Below are 17,131 nucleotides of genomic sequence, written 5' to 3' on the forward strand. Positions count from 1 at the left end.
GGTCTGCTCAGTAATTGAGAAAATTTACATTGCAAGATACCTACCCAGATGAGCAGAAGAAATGGTTAGGCCTAACTTTCAAGATATGTGGTTTTGCCAATTCTCTGCCATCTAATCTTTTACCATTTTTCATATTAAAAGTACAAGCATAAAGAAATGTTTCAATACGTGGCCTGAAGTAACTGTGTCTGAGTATGCATCTGTGAATTAGCCAATGGGGGAAAAGTACTGCAGAAGGCATCCAATTACCCTGTATGATGTGATTCTAACTAGTAGGGTAACAGCAGGAGTTCTTCAGAATAAGATGTCCACAAACAGCAAAGCAGAGAAGACAATAACTGTTTCAAAAATTAGTAAACATTCTTTGGAAAAGTGTCACGAGACTTTGTGAAAAGACAAGTTCCTATTTGTTTGGAATCCTTCATTCTAGAAACATCTTAGGCCTTACAGCATAGATTAATGACTCAAATCATTCTAATAAAGAAGAATATGAAAAGAAAATGAGTTTTAAATCACAGTTTGAAAGATGAACATCTGTAATTTAGCTTTCAATTACCATTTGGTGTGTAATGACATTTCTTTAAAATAGATGTGCCTAACAGCCAGGAGTTGAGGTCATCTGATTCCCCGGACTATACCTGGGCTTAGCAGTCTTGAGCAACAATTTATCCTGGAACATATGTCCTAATCATTTCTCACCTACTGGACACAGGTGTTTTTTATACTTTATATCCATTGAAATACTCAATGCTAAGGCATGATCTAGTCTTAAACAGTGGATGCTCAGATTACAAAGCAATGTCTTCCTGTCATTCTTTTATCTGTCATGATGTATAAATTATTTAACACCTGGATAGTCATTTAAGAACCTGTTTAATTCATTTAAAAACCCTGTTGCATTTTCACTTGGCTCAAAATGAGGTACCAAGTGTAAAACCACTTCTCACCTACCTGTGCAGACAGATACCTGCATCTCTAAATGCACTGGGAAAATTGTCTTTCTGCCACATAGCATAAAATCACCAGAGAAATACAACATAAAGCAAATATTTACCCCCTCAGGGGAGAATGGAGCTCAGTTTTATAATAGACATCAGCAAAGTCCATGGTTTAAATTAGAGACTAACAAAGGGTTCAAGAGCTCAGAATTAAGTTATTCTGTTTAAAATCAATCACAGAGACTGTCATTCTGCTTATTGCTTTGACTCCCTAACACAAATTTAAATGCAGATTTTATGTACAAGTAGAAAGTATCAAGAGATCTGCTCTTTTTCAGGCCTGTGTGGATGGGGTGGGGGGGCCGGTGAGGGCATGGCGGGTAAGGGGCAAACATTTAGGACATTAATGTAATTAGAATGAGGAGTGCATTTTTCCAGGAAAAAATTTAAATCTTTATTTTTAAAAATCCCACAAATCCATAATTAAATCGTCATCTGAAAAAAAAATGGTAGGGAACAAAACGTGGGGTACATTTAAAAGGCACTAGATTCATTAATACCAGAGCCATTCTGGAGATGCCATGTAGGATATCCGGAGTTACTCTAAATCTTCTTTTTAGTGGTATCAGAACTGGGGAGAAGGGTCCAAGCAAAGTGTTGCCTTTGCCAGTGTATTCAGATCGAGGTTACGAGGAAGAGCCCTTTTCCTTTGTCAGTGAGTTTCATGTTGGTCCACCACTCCAGCGCTGAGCAGCTCCCTGATGGCGCTGTCATTGTATCTCAGGACCTCCTTCAGGATGTGCGTTGTGTGCTGCCCGAGCAGGGGAGGCGGCCTGGCCTCTGACATCCTGAACTTACTGTATCTCACAGCTGGGCCTGCCAAAGGAGAAGGAAAGCAGGAAGCCTGTTAATGACTAACCCTAGGAAATTAATTACCTAAGCAGCCTGGGGTGTTTTCCATGAATGCCAAAAATATCAATGAGTGCCAGTTACACCCTTGCAGATGCACCATCATTTTGGAAATAAACGTGTTTTCACATGTGGCTTTTCTTGACTCAGGTTCATCCAAATGTGCAGTGCTCATCTGACAAGCTCATCGCCATGCAGTGGGGCTGCATGGATGAAGCTAACTTGTGCCGGGCCTGTTTAGAAGCTGGTGTTCCCGTCATGAAGACTCAGAGGTAGGGCACTCAACTGAGTGAACTCTGGGTAGGAAAGAACAGTGACCACAGAAACGTAGTGTCTTTCTGAAGCTGGAAATTTGATCCCAGATGAAAGCAACTCAGAAGTTGACTACTCAATGTCTACTGTATAGTTCTAAGGTTTAGTTGAACTGACTGCAGATCACCGAAACCTCAGCTAGACCCTGGTTCAAGGCTTTTGGTGGTAGAAGAGGTTATGTGTGCAGGCTTCACTGTCAGAAAGACTTAGGCTTTGCTCTCCGCTCTTATGCTCTCTAGCAGAGCCATCTTGGGTGAATTACTGAACTTCACACCGTAAACTGGGTGAGAGAATGCTTATCATACAGACTTGAGGTAAGGATTTAATTGAGATAATAGACAGAAAGCACTAAGTTAAGCATTCCCTAACCCATGCTAATGCACAAAACTTGTTGGTTACTATGATTACAAAAGCTGCCACAACATCTCTCTTGAAGCTTGTAGTGTAAGGAGAAAAGGGGTGCCAGGCACTAAGTTCCTCTAAACAGAGTTGAGCAATGCTTTTAAGAACTGTTAGAAATAGATTTTATTATCCCCATTCTTCCCATGAGGACACGAAAGCCCCTAAAACCTAACGTTTTGCTCAAGGCCACATAGCTAATCATAGGGCCTGGATGAAAATCTGTGTCCACTGGAACTGTCTCACATTAAAGGCCATGAACTTTCCATAACAACAGCGGCCACTTCTGACTTCTCACTCTTCCATGGAGAAGCTGGACACTGGGGAACATGTTGTTTCAACTAATTTTACCTTTGTTATCACATTCAGTAAGTGGTATTTATGTTGGCTGTCTTTTATGTCTCATTTGATTCGGCTTCAGGAGAACAAATGATATAGTAGTCACAAGAAGACTTGATAAAACAGGATATTCGTATCTCAATTTTTTTTTCTGGCCTTCTCTTGATTTGAGGAGCCCATAGGAAGAACAAATAAAACCAAAGCATGAGTGGGTAAAAGAATGCCCATCAGTAAAGCAGCAAATGAGCTTTGAGCTCTTTGGAGAATTCCATTAATAAAAGTACTTTTGCACATGCCAATGTTGATAGAGATGGAGGACTTGGGTCTCCTAACACCGTCACACCGTCAAGCTGCAGCTTTGTGTAACACATCTGATGTACTACAGAGGGATGGATGACTTTCAACTGAGGCCTAAAGTTTTTCCTTCTCTGAAGCTTAGTGACATTCATCGTTTTCTTCTCACATTTTCTTTTAAATGCCCCAGTGCATGACTACCTTTTCAAGGGTTTGTCCCTTTTCGGTAAGAGAGAAATCAACCATAGCACACACTGGGAGGCAGGGTCCACAGCTCTCCCAAGAATGCCAATAATGTGATGGTTTAGGGATCTGACCCTTACTCATTGCTCTCTCCAATTCTGTTCCATTTTGATATTAATTAAAAACAGTTTTAATTAAAGCCCGTCTATCAAAAGAAGAATATATGCCTCCTGAAGTCAATGTCATGTGACTTTACTCCACTTCAATTACCTGAAGCAAGACTACAGAATGGAAAATAGTCATTTGAATATACCAAGAATCTGGGTTGGAATACAGCTTCTGCAGCTACTGCTGCAGTAGAAGCAGCAAGTCAGTCAGTAGTAGTAATAGCTATTATAGTCCAGCTACCATTTCTTTTCTTTCTCTTTTTTTTTTTTTTTTTTTTTTTTTGAGATGGAATTTTGCTCTTGTTGCCCAGGCTGGAGTGCAATGGCATGATCTTGGCTCACTGCAACCTCTGCCTCCCAGGTTCAAGGAATTCTCCTGCCTCAGCCTCCCCAGTAGCTGGGATTACAGGCATGCGCCACCATGCCCGGCTAATTTTGTATTTTTAGTAGAGACGGGGTTTCTCCATGTTGGTCGGGCTGGCCCAGCTACCATTTCGTAAGAACTTGTGATGCGTCAACCACTGCACCAAAGGCTTTATGTATTAATACATCATTGCATACAGGTCTCACAACAGTCCTGTCTGTTGGGTAGACTGTCAGTCATCTTTATTTCCAGATCAGGACATTGAAGGAAATGGAGGTTTAAATGTTAAAGTTAGGATTAAGGTTAGGAAATTAAAATAACTTGCCCAAATTCATACAGCTAGAAAATGATAGAGTTAGATTCCAATTTCATGTCTGTTGGGTTCAGTAACTTGGATTAAAAAATAATAATAATTTATTGAGGTAAAACTTACATAACATAAAATTAACCATTTTAAAGTGAACAAGCAGCTTCTCCTCATTCCTTCCAAATCCAGGCAACCATTAATCTACTTTCTGTCCCTATGGATTTATCTATTCTGGCTACTCCTTATAAATAGGATCATATATAATTTGTGACTTTTTGTGTCTGGCTTCTTTCACTTAGCATAATATTTTTGAGATTCATCCATATTGTGCATATCAGTACTAAGAGCCTGGACTTTTAACCTCCACACAGTGATCAAATGAGGGAATTCTTCAGGTCCAGCCAAACTAAAGAGCAGTTCAACTTGTGTTACTCCCACTGTATGCCATACTTTTCTGGTAGCTTCCAGATCTACACTGAAGACTATGCTACCAGTTTAGAATGAAGAGTATTTAACCTTTTGCATAAAATATCTTCAAGAATTTACGTTGGTAAAATAGTATTACCTGGCAACTTTTTCACACTTGCTAGGATGAAGACGTAGACTGCAACGGGACAAATAAAGTGACGTCAAGATCTCAGAGAAAGCTAAATTCCCATGAGCCATTTGAAATCTGTTCTTGCAACCCTATGCAATAATAATAATAGCAGGGACATCCCTCTCTGAATAAGGTTTGCATGAAGAAAACAAAGGGCTCACAAAACACATTTGTTTCAAAAATTAGAACATATTTGACAGAATTATTTATATCTATGGTCCAAAGAAAATGACTAATCTGATCTTTCATCTAAAAAATTATGAGCAAGGTAAGTCACATGTTCTTAAATTTTTTGGCAAACTAACATCTATGTTCTCATAGATATGTAAAGCTGTGTGAACTTCAGAACTCTTAAGGTCTCAAAGCCTTGGTCTACACATTTCTAAAACAAAGTCAGCAATACCTATTGAAGATTGGTTTGGGCACTGAGTAATATTATATAGATATCAATCAATATCAGTAATAATCTAAGAAATGTATGTAAAAAAAGATAAAATTTTGCTTATAAAATTAGCAAACTGTGGGAATTTTTGTTTGATTTTAAGAGGTTGGTGGCTAGTAAGAGTGTAAATTGGTGCAATCCTTCTGGAGGAAAAATTTGTCAACTAAATATCAAGACTTTTAAGTGTTCGCATACTTGGATGGAGAAATCCCACTTTAAAAATTTTTTCCTATGGACATAATTAGGAATGTTCACAATTTTCATAGGCAAAGATCCATACAGATTTTTTAATCTGCTCAATACTGTTAAGAGCTCTTGACTTCCTACATGGCATTCTAACCTACAGCCCATAAAAATTCTTTGCATGGGATCCCTAACTTTGGTTTAACTTGAATTTTCTGTCTGCTCATTGCTTCCAGAGGTTACCTCTGTTAGGACTAGGTGTTCAGCTTCTCATTATTTCATGTACTGTCCTGCACACCTATCTTCAACCTCTCTTTTCCAGATAAAAAGGTCAAATAGTTACCATGCTGAAAGATATTAGAAAGATTTATCCAAAAGTTGGGCACTGGTTAAATAAATTATTACAGGGAAATTGTACAGTAATTTCAAGTTATAATTTAACTTTTGGCCTTGAGTATGTATATTGCCTTCATGCTCTCCTGAAACCCCACCGAAATAAAAGTATAAAAATTGAACAAAAAAACTTCATATGAATGAAAAGAATGGAAGAGAGCATCACTAATGAATGGGATATTTCCAATGAATTTACAGGCCACATGGATGAGATCATGTTGATGGATAAAAGAGATAGAGAAAGCTGAAGCCTAAAATATTCTAGAAGGAGAATAAGAGCAAGTGGATGCCAGCTGGTCTGTTTTGCCTCCCAAGAGCCTTTGATCTTAAAGTCAGTGATTATGAGAGACACAGAACAGGGACTAGAAATAGGACTAAGAAGAAGGATTGAATGTCTGAATATAGAACAAGGGTCCAGTTTGGATCTGCAGTAACATTTAAACAAGCTTTGTAAAAGTAGAGTACAAGCAGCTAGCATTTAGCCAGCATCAACCACTTCTTTTAAAAAGAAGCTCAAGAAAGCTACAAAGGTAAAGTTAAAATTTTTTAATATGGATTTTTGTGCCCCAGTGCAAAGCCCTCCATACCCCTACATTTGAGGGGCCCATAGCCTGTCTATGGCTCTGAATCTATGTCATAAAGACTGTCAGTGAAACTACCTTGACCCACACTTCCAAGCATTCTCATTCAGAGTAGATCCAATAAAAGTCGAAAACATCCTTAACAACAGAGAAAAATCAATGTCAGACATCCAGATCTTTTTTCTATAAAAGATTGATCAACCACAGATCACTAGAAATATGAGAACCAAATAAAAGATTTTAAAAGTGGAAACAATGAAGATAGAACAGAACAAGAACAGAATGCTATGCAAAAAAAAAAAATTGAAACAAGATTTAGCACTTAGATTTTCCAATATTATTGTCAAACTTAGGAATTTAGAAAATAAAGTAAAAGATGCTCCCAAGGATATAGGGACAAGAATATAGCTTGTCTAAAAAATGTGAGAAAGAAGCTAAGAGTTCTCATAAAACAGACAAGAACCCCAGGAAAAAAGAGGCAAAAAGAGTAGAAGAGGATAAATTTTTCTTTTCTTTTCTTTTTTTTTTTTTGAGGAGAAATTTTTCAACAAAGAATGTGAGGAATAGAGAAGAGAGCATTTTTTCAGATTAAAAGATTCAGCTGAGAATCCAACAGTATAGATGAAGAAAAGATTTATATCTTGACATCACATAAAATTTCAGAATATCTGCATTAAAAATATCTGAGAAACTTCCTGGAAATGGAGGAGGGGTGAACAATGCAAGATCTAAGCAGTGGGACAGAGGGTGGAAACTAGTTTTTTTTTAAAAGAATAAAATTAGACTGTACCAAACTCCTCACTAGTGTCTACTAAAAACTACAAGTAGAGCTTGTTTTCAACTTTTTGTTTTTTTTAAGACACAGGGTCTCGTGCTGTCTGCCAGGCTGGAGTGCAATGGCACTATCATAGCTTACTGCAGCCTCGAGCTCCTGGGCTCACGGGATCTTCCCACTTTAGCTTCAAAAGTAGGTAGGACTTCCTACCTACAAAAGAGTGTACCATCACAGCAGGCTAATTAAAAAAAAAAAAAATTAGAGATGGGGACTGGCTATGTTGCCTGGGCTAGTCTCAAACTCCTGGCCTCATCCTCCTACCTCAGCCTCCCAAGTAGTTAAGAATATAGGAGCATCCATGTCCACCTTTCAACTTTCTCAAGGGAAATACTGTTAAACCTAGAATGGTATGGCCAGTTAAATGATTAATCAAATATGAAGATATTTGCAAACTCTCAAAGACTAAGTAAGTGTACTGAAATAAGTCTCTTGAGTATGACTCCAGTAAAATATAGAAGCCAATGGAAAAGAAAGAAGAAAGAAAGAAAGAAACAAGAAAGAAAGAAGAAAGAAAGAAAGAAAGAAAGAAAGAAAGAAAGAAAGAAAGAAAGAAAGAAAGAAAGAAAGAAAATTTTGATACACAATGAGGACCTACCAAGGAGCACAGGGAAAGAAGGTCCCAGGATGACAGCTCAGACCTAGAGAGCCAATAAAAGCAGAGATGGAGAAGGAGGATAGAGGCCTTCAAAAGGAAAGTCTAAGAAGGCAAAAAGGAGCCTTAATTGTATAACTGCTGTAACTGAAAAGTTGGAAAAACATAATAATGAGAAAAAGTTACATCATATAAGAAAAAATAATACTCTATGAAAAAAATGTGCATGGAAAAATCAAGATCCAAATATGAAGCAAATCCAAAATATGGCAAGATTTTAAGTAATTGATGGAATATATGCAAATAAAATTCATTTGATTTTGATGTTAAGAACATTCACTTGAGTAGCACATATAACCTTGTGCATTCCCTTCAACAGCTCTTAGCATTAAATTGTCTATTTAGATGCCTGCATCCCTATGGGGGCAGGAACAATGTCAATTGTGTTTGCTAATGGGCCTTCAATGCTTTTCGTGGCCGCTATAAAATGAAAATATCAATGGTAAGCATTCTTTCTTAGATATTCGCTATGACTGTGGACTATGGCTTTTTGTTTCATTATTTCATTGGACTTTTCAATTTATATAAGGTAGAGACTATTATAGCTCTCATTTTACAGAGCAGAAAACTGAGGCTCTTTAAAGGGTTAATTAATTTGTCTAAGGTTTTCCAGCTAAGTGATACAACCAGTATAAGAGCTTGTATCGGGCTGGGCATGGTGGCTCACACCTGTAATCCCAGCACTTTAGGAGGCCCAGGGAGGCAGACTGCCTGAGCTCAGGAGTTGGAGACCAGCCTGGGCAACATGGTGAAACCCAGTCTCTACTAAAATATAAAAAATTAGCGGGGCGTGGTGGAGTGCACTGGTAGTTCCAGCTACTCGGAGGCTGAGGCAGGAGAACTTCATGAGCGTGGGAGGCGGAGGTTGCAGTGAGCCAAGATTGTGCCACCACACTCCAGCCTGGGCGACAGAGTGAGACTGTCTCAAAAACAAAAAGAGCTTCTATCTGTTAGACTCCATGGCTCATGCTCTGTCAATCAATACAAATTTGTTGAACAAATAATTGCTAACAATAAAAGAAAGTTTAATACTGTGATATTATTACACACAGTAATACGTATCATATTAATTAATGTATGTATCCACTAATTTATTCTACATATAATTTTGGAGTATCTATCCTGGTGCCAAGATCTGGGCTGTATGATCTACATATATATTAGCAAACAAAACACACACCTGGACTCTACTCTTCTGGAATTTACTTTCTTTCTTTTTTTTTTTTTTTTTTTTGAAGCGTTGTGCTGAGTAGTTGTGGGAATAAAGAAAACACAATTTTATTGTCATCATCAAACTCATCAATTAGTAACATTTCTTAGCTCTTGAAACCCTTTGAAAGGCTGATAAAAGCTGTTGGTCCTCCCCTCAAAATAAGCACTTATTAAACCCAATGCTCTGGAATTTACTTTCTGATGTGGGAGGCAGACAATGAACAAACAAAAGCAAATAAATTGCTAAAATTTGCTAAAAATTATAAAATTATTAAAAACCAAGTTGAAAATGGAATAATATTGCAAGCACAGTGGGGAGGGGCTGAAGTGGGAGAAAGGGCATTTCTAAACAAGATGTGCAGAGGAGGCCAAGCTGATTAGATGATCCTTAAGCTAAGTCGGAAGCTGAGCTATCAATATGAACAGTGGGGAAAAGAAGATTCCAGGCAGCATGAACAAGACTGATGTTCAAGGAACTGAAAAAAAAAAAAAAAAGGTCCAGTGTGGCTAGCATGTAATTTAACAGAAGAGAGGTACTAGATGAAGTTGCAGGGAGTGGCAGGGGATAGTATGCACAGGGTATAGACTACAGTAGTGACAGTGGATCTTATTCTAGGTTCAGTGGGAAGCTACTGGAGCTTTAAGCAAAGCAGTGGCAGGACTTACAATAAGGAATACTTTTGTGCTAGGCAGAGAATGTAATGAGTTTGGAGGCTGTGGTGGGTAGATCAGAAGAGATGATGGCAGCCTTGACTGGAAATGGTACATTAGAGTTTAAGAAAAGTGGATGTGTTTGAGAGGTATCCTAGTGACAGAATGAGAGGACACACTGATTAATACATGGGCCAAGGTAGTTCAGGAGAAAAAGCAAAGGATCAAAGAAGAATCCTGACTTTCTGGGTTCATTTACCAGATAGGGAAGATTGAATGGATTGCATGGACAAGTTTGTCACAAGCCAAGGATTATTTTTTTGGACATGCCAAGTTTGAGATGCCTATGAGATATCCAAAGAGAGATATCCGTGGGTCTTTAGCTATGCAAGTCTGAAATTAAAGGAAGAGTTTTGGCCAGCAGATGTAAAATCAGAAGTTATTTACCATCTAAATGTCCTCATCCTAAAACAACCTATTTCCACAGCAATTGTATTTATTCCAACATCTCTGATGCTGAGGTTTTAAAAATAAGTTGTTTATGCAGCCTTTTCTCTACTATCTAAGGTCTCTACTAAAATCTATTGCATCAAAAATATTTTATGTCCACAGGAGGCAAATAAAATAAATAAATAATTATCTCTAAAAGCTCATAATTTTGGAGACAGGTGCACTTCTTTAAAAGAAAGTCCATATTCTTGTCCTTCAGCAGACAAATCTCTATGGACTTCATGGGTATAATTTAAGGTACTTTTACTTTTACTTTAAGCCATGCTTACAGGTTATGCCCACCTCTAAGCAAGGGCTGTGTGTGAACTGCCTGTGGTCCTCTAAGGGATGGTTCTAGAGGGGTCTAGGATAATGACAAAGGTTTTTTGCTTCAACTGCTTCATATGCCCATACCTGGGAGGCGGAACTGATCAACTTCATGGAAGCCAGAATTACAGAGCTGGCAGTAGACAAAATGCAGAGGTAGGTGTGGAAGGATCCTGTCACAGTTTCTAAATTATGTATGATAACATCTAAAACTACTATTTAATGAATGCTTACTGCATACCTCACCCGACGTGAGGTGCTATGTGTTTGTTATCTAATTTGATCCTCACAACAACATTAAACATTTTTTTTTTACATTTACAAATGCATTTTATGCCTAAATCACAAAAGAGGAACATGGAGCTCAGAGAGGTTAAGAAATGTGTACAAGGGCACACGACAGATGCAAATATAGATCTGTTGACTTCATAGCTGTTGTTTTTGGGAAGTGATACAGCAAGGCGGTTAAGACTGTGGGTTCTAGAGCTGGAGTGTCTAGGTTCACATCCTGGCTCTGCCATTTACTGACTCCATCTCCTTGGGTAATTCACTTACTGAACCTGTACCTCAGTATCTTTACATGTAAAATGGGCATGCACTGGTATAAAGTGTCATATAAAGCTGTGAGAATTAAAAACCATGCCTCTCATGAATCCCTGAGAACAGTACCAGGTACACAGTAAATACTCAATATATGTTATCCTTTGTTCTCTGCTATAGTGATGACCTTAGCAACTTAGATACCTCTCGTAGAGCTTTGATCACCTGCTAATTTCAGATCTAGACGTCCCAGAACATTAGCAAGTTAGCTGCATTTTAGATTTGTGAGAGCAGGCTAAAGATAAAAGTTTTAACTTGTAGAAATCTTTAACTGTCAGGGACAAGGTTTTTTAAAGTGAAGGGAAAAGGGAGGAAGGAATCAACCATTTCTTAACCAAGTGTTACATAAAAAGCACTTTTCAAATATTTATTTTGCTTAATCCTCATTACAACCCTTTGAGATAGGTATGTTTCCCCTTCTTACAGAGAATAAAAAAGAGGCACGGGAGGTTGGATGATTACCCAAGCCACACTCTTTATAAGTACATACTTAGTGTCTCTAACAGCATCAGGACGTATACCAGAAATTCATTTTATACCCTTTTACCTTTTAACTAGTTAAGTGGAAGGAACTATGAAAACATGGGACTTCTTTCACTCATTTAACAAGCATTTACTACAGACACTATTATATGTGCTTCACTCATTTATTTTGCTCAGTTCTTATGATAACCCCAGAAGGCCCTATTATCATCCCCACTTTACAAATGGGGGAGACTGAGAGACAGAAGGGAAGTCACTTGCTCAGGGTCACAGAGCTGGTGAGGAGCAGGGCTATGATTCACACTCAGACAGTGCTGTGCCAGAATCCCAGCTCTTTGCCACTGGACCACATTGCTTTCTGGTGAAAGAAAGAGAGCAAAGGAAGGAGAGAATGATCTTGGCTTGAAACTGAACTCAGGAGTCCGGAAGTAGAACGCACCAAGAGACACTTGAGGCCCCATCTTCTGACCAGTATGTCCTCTCTATCTTTCTAGATCATAGTCCACCAGATTCCTTGTGCAATAAATACTTGTTATTACCTCCTGTTTTCAAATGAATTTGTCATATGCCACCTATCCCCTTGTAGGAAGTCCCAGACTCACGGCACTGTTGATACATGCCAATTTCTCATGCCTCTGAGTTAGGGGATGCTCTGCAATGCCTCTCTCTCCACCCACCCTGAAAGGAATGAAGCCTTCACTGTCCCCTGTGTAAAGTTACCTGAGTCAAAGCACAAGGAGGACCTAGTGCCTGACGCCCCCCGAGAATCCCTCAGGCTAACTCTGTGGTGGTTTCCGTCTGTGGTTTGAGATCCCTCCGTAACATGGCCCCGGTTGTTTTGTCTCACCTCCTTTTAGAAACCTCCCATGATTCTTCTAGGGTGAAAAGGAAATCTAACTAATCTATGCAAACACCCCAAGCTATTCTAGCTATATACAGGTTCAAGCTACGTTTCTATAAGCCAAACCAACTTAATAATGTAAACAGTTGCAGGAAACAGAGGTAGCCAAAAACATGGGGGAAACCATAATGAATATTCAAGTAATGGGAACATAATATCACATCATCATGAGGGAAGGGACCGAAACAGTCCCTTTTTCCAGAACTCCATGCACCTTCCATCCTAATGATGCATTTCTACAGCAATGAAACAAACTATTGCTCAACCTCACAGCTCACTGGCAACTGATCAGCACTAAGGGTTAAAGTAATTAACATAGCTGGCCAGTCTGATCACAATGGAAGTAAGAATGAATAAAATTTAATAAATGGAAAAATACCTTAAATGTGTGGATTTTTTTCATTTGATTTTTTTCTTAATTTCTGACATGGGTATCATCAACTTCTTAAAGTATCAAGAATACTTAAAAGTGAACATCTGTTTTATAATATATGAAATGTTTGTTATAACAAACATTTTTTCTTTGGACTTCTTTGGCTCATTGCTAAGATACATGCTGTAGATATCATTTAATCTTCAAGGCTTAGTAGTGTAGTAAGAAGCCAAACTTCATTTTGCTGAAAATAATGATAGCTCCAGTACTAAGTTATTGCACAATTTCCCCTCCAGTGCTTGAACTCATCATCATAACAATAACAATATTTTTATATGGTACCTCTCAGCCATAGCATCCAATGCACCAAATGGAGCCATACACTTAGAACACATTAAACCCATTAGATGTGAGATAAAAACAGAGAAAGCTATTTAACTAGCATGGAATGGTGGGATAAGGCCATAGAGAATAAATATGGCTTTGGACATTTTTAACAGAAGAACTCAATCCATGGCACTGCTTACGGGACCAGGCGTCCCAGAAACTCAAGGCATCTTGTGGTATGTACCACCAACGTAGCTAGGTCTCCAGTCTCACTCAGAGTTCAGAAATGCCATATATCACTACTGCTTGAATCAATTTTGGCTCATTGTTTTTTAACTTAATAAGGAGGGCCTCAAGTGCCAGTATCTATAGGTTGTCTATTTTTAACCACATCAATGACCCTTTGATAGTCATCAGTGTTATCCACCAAATTTCCAGTTTCTGCTGACAACCAAAATGAGGCACTGAGGGAAAAGTCTCAGTCATGGAGATTTATAAAGCCAGCTTTAGGGTACATCCAGGAAAAACACGAGCCATAGACACATCTGTGGCTGTTTTTCCCAAGAGTTTTCAGGCTGTCCAGTATATATACATTTCCTTAAGGGGGAGAGAAAGCATGTAGGAAGAGGGCCAGGTACAAGGTAGAGTGGATGATTACATTCCTGTGAGACTTTAGTTAGTGCCAGGTAAATCTACATTTTACATGTAATAAGGTGAATGTTTGAAGAGAAAAAGAAGTAAAGGAAGTGTAAATTATGCAAGTGTCTCTGGGTAAGTGGAAATAATTGGTCTCTTCTTATCTTCGTTCTGCACCTGGAAAGATAAGCTTGTAATCTACACCATCAGTGTGGAATCCAACAGACTTTAGATTTAGGAGCTAGACTTACATTGCAGGCCTAAAGTTATAATTGGCACGCCCTTGTTTCTGGGAGGCCAGCAAAAGATTTACCCATGATTGATCTGTGGGAGCAGTCTTTCATAGATGCCCAAGACCTTTTACCTTGTGGGGATCTGGCTGATGTATAAATGCCAGTAACAGCTTCATTTGGAAAAGGGTATTGCATGACTCAGCCTCCAGGCTTAACTTTCCCTTTTGCAAAGGAGTTTGGGGGCCCTGAGATTTTTTTTACTTTCCTTTACACTAGTTTCCAGGAATATGACAGTATTACACACTCTTGTCCCTTTGGGGTTGGGTAAAACTGTGTGAGCCCAATGAATTGTGAATGAAAGAAATGTGGGCCGGATGTGGTGGCTCATGCCTGTAATCCCAGCACTTTGGGAGGCTGAGGTGGGCAGATCATGAGGTCAGGAGTTTGAGACCAGCCTGGCCAACATGGTGAAATGCTGTCTCTACTAAAAATACAAAAATTAGCCAGGCGTGGTGATGCACGCCTATAATGCCAGCTACTCAGGAGGCTAAAGCAGGAGAATCGCTTGAACTTGGAAGGTGGAGGTTGCAGTGAGCTGAGATCGCACCACTGCACTCCAGCATGGGTGACAAAGTGAGACTCCATCTCAAAAAAAAAAAAAAAAAAAGAAAGAAAAGAAATGTATATGTCATCTCCAGGACAGAACCCTCAATTGCTGATTTAAGACCCTGTCGGTTTCCCTGTCTCTTTGGAAGTGTGTGAGAATGGTGACTGTTCCACCAGCCTGGGTACCTGTCAACCCATAATGGACAGGTAGTATGAGCAAGAAATACATTTGTGTTGTTTTAAGACACTGTTATTTGGGAATTGTTTGTTATCCCACCACAAACTAACCTATTAAGATTGATCACATGCCTGTTTCAGTGTAGAGACCCACTTGCCTGGACTAGAGGAGAAACTCATTAATCTAGTTCCTCGGCACTCCTTTAAAAAGCATTCACTCCAGACATTCCAAATACTTTGAAATGGCTCATTTTGTGTGTAGCCAATTTTGGCCAGTGGAATGATGATACTAGCTATTATTTATTGAGTACTCACACATGTTAAGCACTTGGCGTAATGCTTTCTATATATTACCTTCTTTGATGCACTGAATGAATTTAAAAGGTAGGATCATTATGATACCATTTTCTCAATGAAGAAAGTGAGGTTAAGTAACTGTATCAAAATTACACAGCTTGTCAACTGAAGAATTTCATTAGAACTTAGGCTGGTTAAATACAAAGTGCGTGCTCGTTAACACTGGGATGTACTTCCTCCCTGCATAATGTGGAAGAAAATCTGCTCCCATATTAGTGGCTGGATAAATACCATTCTTTAGCAGATGGTGTTATAAAGCAGTACTGTATTATAAATACTTATATATTTCATGATTGCTAATCCATTAAGGCACTTATCTTTCATTTGAAAAAGAAACAGGGCAACTTGTATTTGATTTATCTATCTTGTTCCAACCCACTGAAATGTCATAGTAGATTATCCATTTCCTACTGGAAAAATATATGGCCCATGAGGAAATACTATTCATATTCATTAGTAAACATGCTGTCTCCCCTCAAAGCATGCTACCCAAACCTTTCACTGAGGTCTCTGAAAAATGTGGGACTGGAAGAAGCTCTCTCCTGACTATTTTTTTTTTCCCAACACTAGTGTTTGCGTATCATTATTTTAGACACTCATGAACACTCGAAAGGGTGAAGAAACACCTTGCTGACAACGTGCTGTTTGCCAAAATAATCAATTCTTCCGCTTCTTTGCCTTCTAGAATTCAAATATTCAATACAAGCTCTTTGGGCGCCTTCCCAAGACTTTGTTTGGTTAGATTTCACCATGGAAAACAAAACTGGTTCAGCTGAAGTCTATAGCCAGAATATTTTAAGCTTCATAGTCCTTCAAAGTAGTGACCTTCTCCTCACCTCCTCTGCCTCTGTGCTCCATTAAGGAAAAAATCGGAAGTTTCCAGTCAGAGAAGCCAATCACATTTCAATTCAATTTTAAAAGGAGCAACTAAACAGAGCTAGAGTAGGTGGTTATTTGTGGCTTTTACCTCAAATGAGCTTTGAAAAGTTTTTCTGTAAACTTGATGATCCTAGTCTTTTGTAATTTAATAAATTTTTTCTGAACGTCTTAGTCACTACAGTAAAAGAATTAGTCTTATATCGACCATCTTCTATTCTTTCCCCAGAGTCTTTAAGATCACACAAACGACGGTTATATTCCAAGCAAAGAAAGAATCAAAAAAATTAGGCCCCCAAACCTGCTGCTAAGAAAAAGGGAATGTTTTAATTATTTGTAGAACAATTGATCTTAGTTTTTCCCTTTCACCTTGCCTGTGCAGTCCAGATGGAAATGTTTTAGGAGAAAGTCCTTTCTATGCCCCTATTTGAATTTTGGCATGACCATCCTCTCAATAACAGCACTCTAATCCCTGGCCTTACTTATACCTTGCTAGCCCCACAGTCCTATCTCTGAAAATGTCTTTCACACACACCCACACTTCTGATCTTTTCTGTCATCCCCTTGGTTCAAAGCACTGTGCAATATGAGGACAACTTGTTCAACCCTTTTCCCCTGCTGTTTCTTCCAGTCAAACTGCACTTACTCTCCGCTGGACCTGAGGCTATGTGGGTCTATGTGCCAAAATGGAATGCATCTCAGCTTGGCAATCCTCAAGTCTACAATATTCTCAAAGCTCTGTTTAGGCTAACTTAATGTTGGACCTTCCCCTTTTCCCATAGTCCAAAGAAACATCTCTCTTCTTTGACTCCCTATAATATTTGATCTGCTTCTCCTCAGTGTTGTATCTCACTTTCTAATTGCATTATCTCTTGTGATCTTTGCTGACAACAAAATTAATGTTTTGTTCATTGTGTATCCTCCACAGCATCTACCATATGAGTATTCTATCAGTAACTGCTGAAAATGTTAGACAAAAAAAAAAAA

General features: G+C 38.7%; 1 protein-coding gene across 1 annotated transcript in view; it reads right to left on the reverse strand.

Annotated features, from left to right (window-relative positions):
- Nucleotides 1-1,363: 1,363 nt before the first annotated feature.
- The window catches only part of SUGCT (succinyl-CoA:glutarate-CoA transferase), a 746,309-nt gene continuing 730,541 nt past the window's right edge, over nucleotides 1,364-17,131 (reverse strand). The window contains exon 14 of the mRNA XM_003268972.3: nucleotides 1,364-1,814. Coding sequence (XP_003269020.2) covers nucleotides 1,651-1,814 — 164 coding nt within the window. The 3' untranslated portion in view covers nucleotides 1,364-1,650. The remainder of the gene's footprint in view (nucleotides 1,815-17,131) is intronic.

Source organism: Nomascus leucogenys, chromosome 17, assembly GCF_006542625.1.
Source record: "Nomascus leucogenys isolate Asia chromosome 17, Asia_NLE_v1, whole genome shotgun sequence".
In the NCBI taxonomy this organism is placed as follows: domain Eukaryota; kingdom Metazoa; phylum Chordata; class Mammalia; order Primates; family Hylobatidae; genus Nomascus; species Nomascus leucogenys.